Source organism: Lissotriton helveticus, chromosome 3_1 (assembly GCF_964261635.1).
Source record: "Lissotriton helveticus chromosome 3_1, aLisHel1.1, whole genome shotgun sequence".
Lineage (NCBI taxonomy): Eukaryota > Metazoa > Chordata > Amphibia > Caudata > Salamandridae > Lissotriton > Lissotriton helveticus.
In genome coordinates this window covers 24,139,442-24,147,160 of record NC_136061.1, presented here as the reverse complement: position 1 = coordinate 24,147,160, position 7,719 = coordinate 24,139,442, and the positions used below count along the sequence as shown (strand labels likewise).

Sequence of the window (7,719 nt, the reverse complement as noted above, 5' to 3'; positions counted from 1 at the left end):
CGTTCTTGGGTAAGAGAACCTGTCACTTTCTCAGACTCCTCTGCTGAATCCGATACCTCAGACTCAGGAGCTGGGCCTAGTACCTTATCCCACACACAGATGTTTTTAGGGAAAGGACAACCGTTTGGAGAACGGGGGAGAGGCAGGGTGAAGAACAGTAGTAGAAAGTAGGGATACCATTCCTCGTCATGCGTGTCCCCAAAAGTGACAGGTCTGTGTGTCCTTAAAAGTGACAGGTCTGTGTCCCCATAAGTGACAGGGTGTTCCTGTCCTTAAAAGTGACATGCATGTGTATGTCCTTAAAAATGACAGGTCTGTGTCCCCATAAGTGACAGGGTGTTCCTGTCCTAAAAGTGACATGCATGTGTGTTTCCTTAAAAATGACAGGCCTGTGTCCCCATAAGTGACAGGGTGTTCCTGTCCTAAAAGTGACATGCATGTGTGTTTCCTTAAAAATGACAGGCCTGTGTCCCCATAAGTGACAGGGTGTTCCTGTCCTAAAAGTGACATGCATGTGTGTTTCCTTAAAAATGACAGGCCTGTGTCCCCAAAAGTGACAGGGTGTTCCTGTGCTTAAAAGTGACAGAGGGTGAGCAAAAACTTTGGTGACATGAGGAATGTGTGGTCTCCTTAACTGGAGCTGGTCTGTGGGCGATGTAGCCTAAGGGGGTGTGTCAGAGCACGAGACAGTGTTAAATGTTATGTTAGCCTAGCAGGGCATTTAGGTTAAGGGAAATGTGTGCGCAAAAAGTGACAGGTCTGTGTGTCCTTAAAACTGACAGGTCACAGCCCTCTATGATGACTGTAGGTGTCCATTTGTCCCATAGGGAGGTCTTCCAAAGGGCGGGGTTTGTTTTGGGACCATCAGCGAACCAGAGTCCTATGACGTTTGTATGCCATTGTTATGGTGTAGAGGTGTACGCCCCTTTTAGAGGCTGCTTAGGATACATATAAGACTTCCTTAAGAGCCTCATACAGCAAGCAGAAGCCTGAATACGAAAAGGTGCCCTCACCCCACATCAGAATGAAGAGATACAACCCATTCGTGAAAAGGCCAGTGTTAGGCGGCTCCCAACCCACTATCAATAGATATTACCGCACTTTAAAACCCCTGGTAATGGACGAGGATACTCAACAAGAAACCCCTAGGGATATGGGCTGCGACGTTACTGGTTTTGGCAATGGCATATGTAGGCCTATGGAAGCTCGCCGTCTCAAGGATTGCGTATGTCCGATGTCCCCGATTAAGGGAGACAGCAGCGAAAGTGAGGTCTCATGTAGTGGCAGCCTGCTTGCTGGCCTCAGTTCAATGGACCTGGAGGAAGCTGAAGAAGCTGTAGCACCGCATAATACACCCGTCTATGAAGACATGGACCTTCAGGAGGATAAGGCTGCTGAGAAGGTCGATCTGAAACAGCCATCTACAAGCGTCGAAGATGATGGGGCATCACAGGACATTAGCGACTCTCAAGATTTCAGAGCCGCCGCATATGACGATGAAAATGCGAAGGTTAGTAACATTTTTAAAAAGAGAATGTTATGAGCAGGCAATTACATAATGGTTTATTTTATTTCTTCAACTAACAAACTGTCAATATTTTCTTCTTTTTTGACCCTAGAGAGCAAACCCAGTCGAATACACCTACTTAATAAACTATGGTAAAAAAGATGTAGCACCTCCTAGCACACCCAGCTATGATGCCATGGACCTTCAGGAGGATACGGATGTTGAGAAGGGTGTTCTGCAACAACCTGGTACAAGCGTCGAAGATGATGGGGCATCGCAGGACATTAGCGACTCTCAAGATTTCAGAGCCGCCGCAGAGAGCGGTGAATATGCAGAGGTTAGTAAGAAAATGTTATGCGCGGTCACCTACATAACGATGTATTTTATTTCTTCAACTTACAGATTGTAATTCTTTCTTCTTTTGAACCCTGGAGAGAAACCCCAAAAGGCCTGCGCCAGAATGGCGGTCTACAAAAGCGAGCAATGTAATTTTCAATTGTCTGTGGTGCTCAAAACAGGCTGAAAGTTCCACATGCCAAAACCGTGATGGCTGCGACAAGTGTGTATGCGACTCTGACATGTGTGAAAAGGAAGATGAAGGCTTGTCCTACTACGCAAGGCAGGAAGTTAAGGCTTTCACCGCACAGGTGGTCCTAAACTGTGTCAGGCGTGACTATTACAGCCTTTGTAACGGCCATCAAATCAACGATCCTCAGCAGGAGGCTCACGAATGTTTGTGTGAATCATACAGAACAAGAACAATACGCTATATTTGTAGTTTGATAGATCCATACAAGGTGTATAAACTGCTAAGGGTGGTGTATGGGTCGTACGCTGAAAAGAAGCTTGTCCACCCGGATATGTTGAGAATCTTGGCATCTGCAATCAACGAGATCCGATATGCCTATGACCCGAGCTTAAAATTACAGGGTATGCAGGGTATGGGCACCACTTTCAACAGAAAGATGATAGAAAAACTTGTAGCAAGACGTATGTGTAATCTGTATAAAAAAAAAAGAAAAATAGGGTCTTTGGCCCCCCGAAAACTGTTTTAAACAGGGGCTTATTTAACGTTACATGATAGCGTGTATTTAGAACAAAGTAATAGAATGTTACACCTCAAGGTGACTCTGTGTTAATATGTCCTTACGACACTTACTGTGAAAAATGTAAAGTATACTCTGTTAATGATTTGTTACATTTTTTCTTTACTTTTTTAATAAAAGGCACTTACGCAAAACAAGTGGCATTCATTGTCTGGTGTGTAGCGGACGATAACATGTCGGGGTCCCTGTTAAGAAAACTTTATTATGATACACGGGGAGTTGGAAGCTTGGGAAGCACCGAAGCTCTATATAGAAGGGCTGTAGATGAAAACGAACCTGTAAGCAGAGATCCGGTGAAGAACTGGTTATCAGGAGAGGAGGCATATTCACTACATAAACCCGCCAGAAGACGTTTTAAGAGACGGCCTACAATCGTTAATGCACAATTAGATTATCAATGGCAGACGGATATCATCAGCCTTCAAGATTTAGCAAAACATAACAACGGAGCTCACTATATATTAACTGTTATAGATGTGCTGTCCAAGTATGCCTACGCAGAAGCGTTACGCAATATAACTGGGGCTAGTGTCAGGGCCGCTTTTAAAGCCATCTTCGCGAAAGGGCGAATTCCTCAAAAACTACAAACTGATGCCGGTAAAGAATTTCTTAAACAACACATTTCAGAAATTATTAAAGCACCACAGCGTTCAACATTTTGTAACACACACAGAGGTAAAAGCAGCGGTTGTAGAGCGGTTTAATAGAACTTTAAAGTCTAAGATGTGGCGGTATTTTACGGCCCACAACACCTACAGATACGTTGATGTTCTACAGGCCTTTTTAGATGTATATAATGCCAGTTATCACAGGACCATCAAAACAGCACCCGTAGAGGTAACGCATACTGATTCGTTAGCTGTTTGGAGAACTGTGTACGGACATAATTTCGCTACAAAGGTGAAGAAGCCTATTTTTAAAAAAGGTGACCACGTAATAATTTCAAAATTGAAAGGGGTCTTTACGAAGGGTTACCAACAGACTTTTAGCGATGAAATATTTATAGTGGAAAGTGTGGAGCTTAAAGAGGGTTTGTATATCTACAGGTTAAAGGACTATGATGGGGAAAGGGTGTCTGGGGTATTTTACAAGGAAGTGTTACAAAGGATACCCGCCGATCCGCACAGGGTGTATAAGGTGGAAAAGATTCTGAAAAGGAAAGGTAGAGGCGCTAATAGTCAGGCATATGTCAAATGGAGGGGGTGGCCGGAGAAATTTAACAGTTGGGTGCTGGCCAGCTCCCTGAAGGGTGTGTGAGCCGAGGATCGTCTAAAAGCTGATGTCAAGATGGAGACAGCGCCCTTTTATATCACCCTGCCGTCCAACGCTTCTCAAGACATGTTCCCCGACAACCAAATTTCTAATTATACAGTGAAATTGGCTAAGCCTGTGGACCTGCAAGGTGATTGGGAGGTCGCCCTAACCGAGATCCAATACCCTAGAACCTGGAACACATTTACACAGACAGAGGCTAAGTTTTACCTAAAACGTGAGCAGGACCCGGTGAGCATGCACGAGAGCATCCCATACGGCTACTATCCCACTGTTTTAAGTGTTGTCGACGCCATCAACAAAGCCATTGGTACCATCGAAACATATCCGAATACCCATCTGTCACTAGATAACGTCAGAAGGAAGGTGTTTCTTAAAACATCGAGTCGCTCCACAACGTTTAACTGTACCAGTAAATTAAGCCGAGTTTTAGGAACAGTACAGAATGCTAAAAGTCCGGTCGAGCCGGATCACACGTGCCCTGATATTAACGGGGGGTTCTACACGCTCTATGTGTATAGCGATATTGTAGAGGCACAGAGGATCGGAGATAGTTACTCGCCCTTGTTAAGATGTGTCCATGTACAGGGCGAAAATAATACGATGGTCAATATTCAATTCAACAAACCCGACTACATGGCAGTTTCTAAAAACCATTTTGACACTATTTCAATTATGATCTTCGACGATCAGTCGCAGCCTGTGTCCTTTAAATACGGGAAAGTTATTGTAAAGCTTCATTTAAGACCGAGACGCGACAGAAGTTATTAAGCAGATGTCATGGTGGTCGTGAAAACATATGGGGACCCTTCAATATACAGGGACTATTACCGAAACCAGGCCGGCTATGGAGGCCCACCGTACTTTCAAGGGTCACCTGTTATGTATGGGGCTGGTCTAGGAGGTTTCTTCCGTAGTCTTTTTAGAAGAGCTATGCCATTCTTGAGAAAAGGCCATGAAATTGTAAAACCGCATGTTAAGGCGGCGGCTTCGAACATTGCCCATGATGTTGTTGGCTCTGTTACTTCGGCGGTTGCCGAACGTATGAACAAACAACCGCAAGAAGTCGCTGGCTTAGTGTACAAGCCGTGCACGAGCGTTAAAAGGAAGCGTCGCGCATCGAGACGCAGAGGACCTCCGGCCCCCTATAAAAAAAAGAGGAGTTCTTCAAAGCGTGCTCAGAAAAGAAAAACCCCAAGGCGGAAGAGAGCTACGAAGAAGAAGAGATCCTCCTCTAAAGTAAATATTTTTTAAAGCGGCACAGCCTAAAGCATGGCCTTCGTACATTGTGCATCGGGCGAGTGCGCCAAATCCGAGTTAGACTTGTTTACTCTAAAGCCTACGCAGACAAGTATCGAAAACAGCTTCTTCATGGAGGTATCGCCTTTAGCCGCTTTGACGCCGTTGGCCCCTATAGAGTTTTATGTGTCAGGGTCCACGGATATGTATCTGGATCTCAACAACAAGCTACTCCACCTTATGTGTAAAATTGTAAAAGCTGATGGTTCCGACATAGCAGCAGACGCTAAAGTGGCTACAATAGCTTATCCCCTCGCAACCCTGTTTAATCAGGTGGACATCACCCTGGGCGACCGCCTCATCACACAGAACGATAACATGTACGCCTACAGAGCCTACCTCGAGAGCATTCTAAATTACAGTAGCGACGTCCTCGACACGCAGCTTTCATCGGGGCTCTTCTACAAGGACACCTGTGAACATTTTGAAGTCAAGGAGTTGGACGGTGAAAATCAGGGCTTTGTGAAAAGAGCCAGTTTTGCGTCGGGCAGTTTGACCTCCTGGGCCGCATACATTCAGACCTATTCTTCCAAGATAAACTGCTCATCAACGGCATCGATCTTAAGATCAAGCTCACGCGTAACAAGGATTCATTCTGTCTCATCAGCGGGGATGCGGAACAGTACAAGTTGGACATACTGTCAGCGAGTCTGTTTGTAAAGAGGGTAAAAGTGTCCCCGAGTGTCAGACTAGCTCACGCCGACGCTTTGCAAATATCAAACGCCAAGTACGCAGTGGAAAGAGTGGCTTTGAAGGTATTCAGCATCACAGCCGGTACAAGGTTAACGCAGCAACAGAATTTATTTCTGGGACAACTACCAAAGCTTATCATCATCGGATTTGCGGACAATACCGCTTTTAGCGGCACCTACGCCTCAAATCCCTTCAATTTTAGGCACTACAGCATCAACTATGCTGCGCTGGTCCATGAGGGCACCGTGATTCCTGCAAAACTCTACACACCCAGTTTTATAAACTCCAACTACATCAGGGAATACCAGGGGCTGGTTTCGATAACCGGGAAGCATCTACGGGACTGTGGTGTAGCTGTGACAAGAGAAGGCTATGGGACCGGATACACGCTGTTCGCATTCGACCTGACCCCTGACATGGAAGATGGTGATCACTACAACCTTGTCAAAAACGGAAATCTAAAAGCTGAAATACGATTTAGTAATCCGCTACCTACGAATGTGAACATGATCGTATTCTCGGTATTTGACAGCATCATTCAGATCAACCACGCCAGACAGATTTTGTTTGACTATCTTTAAACGTTTGTGAAATGGACACTGTGCAGATACGGGACTTCTTAAGGTGGCACAAATACGCTAGGAAATATGTTTTAGGTGTTTTCCCTAGCGATGGGCTGCCTGCCGAAATAGGGTCAGAAAGACCACGCACCCTAGTCTTTAACACCGATCCTCATTACAAGGGTGGAACACACTGGGTTGGCATGTTTATAGATAGTGACAAGGTTACGGTGTTTGACAGTACATCAGAGTTCCCCGAACACAGTATCTATACAAAACCCATATTCAAGTTTGTGAAAAAAGCTGCGGCGAGGGTGGAGTATAACAAGCTACGGGTCCAGGATTCGCTAGCCATCACATGCGGGGAACACTGTATTTATTTTATCGGTAAAATGTCTGAGGGTACGTCGTTTAGAAATTTCTTAAATCTATATTCGACTGACCTTGTTAACAATGACAGTATAGTTGTGAAATATGTAAAAGAGAACACAAGGGTCTGAAAACAGAATATAGCGTCTGTCAAAATTGTAAGGGATTGTAACACATGTATGTTTAATGATGAACGTTTAAAATAAAGAATTTTTTTAAAGCACACATTCAGACTCTGTATTTCTATGCTGTCTCATACGCCATAATTAAAATGTTTTAAAAAGACGAGTGAGAAGGGTTGAAAATTTATAAAAAGTGTTTATTACAAACATTATGTAGGTTACGCATTATATTGACAGCCATTACTAAAGAAATATATGAAGAAAAATCACTGTTATACACGTAGCAGGCACAGTTATTCAAAAAGTCTGTAGAAACATTAAGGATTAATCCACGTGTGGGTCTTGGACATGTGTCTTTTTTGCCGTGCTGAAGGCCCCATGGGGTTGCTCCAAGAGGGGGATAGTAGGGGCCCGTCAGAGGCGGCAGGCGATGGCGGGATGGGAGCCTTTAAACTTTCAAGCATACGGCGGTGGTCGTTATTACCCACGAGTGTGGAAGGGATGTTGAGTTCAGCGGCCGCTTGTAGAAACTGCTCCCAGCCTCTAGGAGCATTTTGATGCGTTAGGATCTTGGGGTGAGTGAGACCTTTGACCAGATCGTACATGTGTGATCCAACAACCAGCTGGCCCTTGTAGAGAAATTCACCCCGGTCATTCCAAGCTGTTAGGTCTTTAGAAGCGGCTAGTTTACTCATCAACATTTGCGCGGCCCCCTATGCCTCTGGCTTATATTTTTTAGAAGGTCATCAACAAAAATATCCGAAGGAGGGGTCTGGGAAGGCTGCGGCTGC

At 44.8% G+C, this 7,719-nt stretch overlaps 1 protein-coding gene across 1 annotated transcript; it reads left to right on the top strand.

Moving 5' to 3' along the window:
* The first annotated feature begins 1,024 nt into the window (after nt 1-1,024).
* On the top strand, nt 1,025-2,562 carry LOC144822607 (uncharacterized). The gene is made up of 3 exons (XM_078680334.1): nt 1,025-1,536; nt 1,622-1,844; nt 1,942-2,562. Exons 1-3 carry the CDS (start codon nt 1,025-1,027, stop codon nt 2,560-2,562), a joined length of 1,356 nt encoding a protein of 451 aa, XP_078536460.1.
* The last annotated feature ends 5,157 nt before the right edge of the window (nt 2,563-7,719 follow it).

What these genes read in the sequence shown, in the direction of transcription:
- LOC144822607 (XM_078680334.1), top strand. Translation starts at nt 1,025, where the DNA reads ATGAAGAGATACAACCCATTCGTGAAAAGGCCAGTGTTAGGCGGCTCC. An exon ending in AACATTTTTAAAAAGAGAAT is followed by an intron (nt 1,537 to 1,621) that starts GTTATGAGCAGG and finishes TTGACCCTAGAG; the next exon opens with AGCAAACCCAGTCGAATACA. An exon ending in AGAGCGGTGAATATGCAGAG is followed by an intron (nt 1,845 to 1,941) that starts GTTAGTAAGAAA and finishes TGAACCCTGGAG; the next exon opens with AGAAACCCCAAAAGGCCTGC.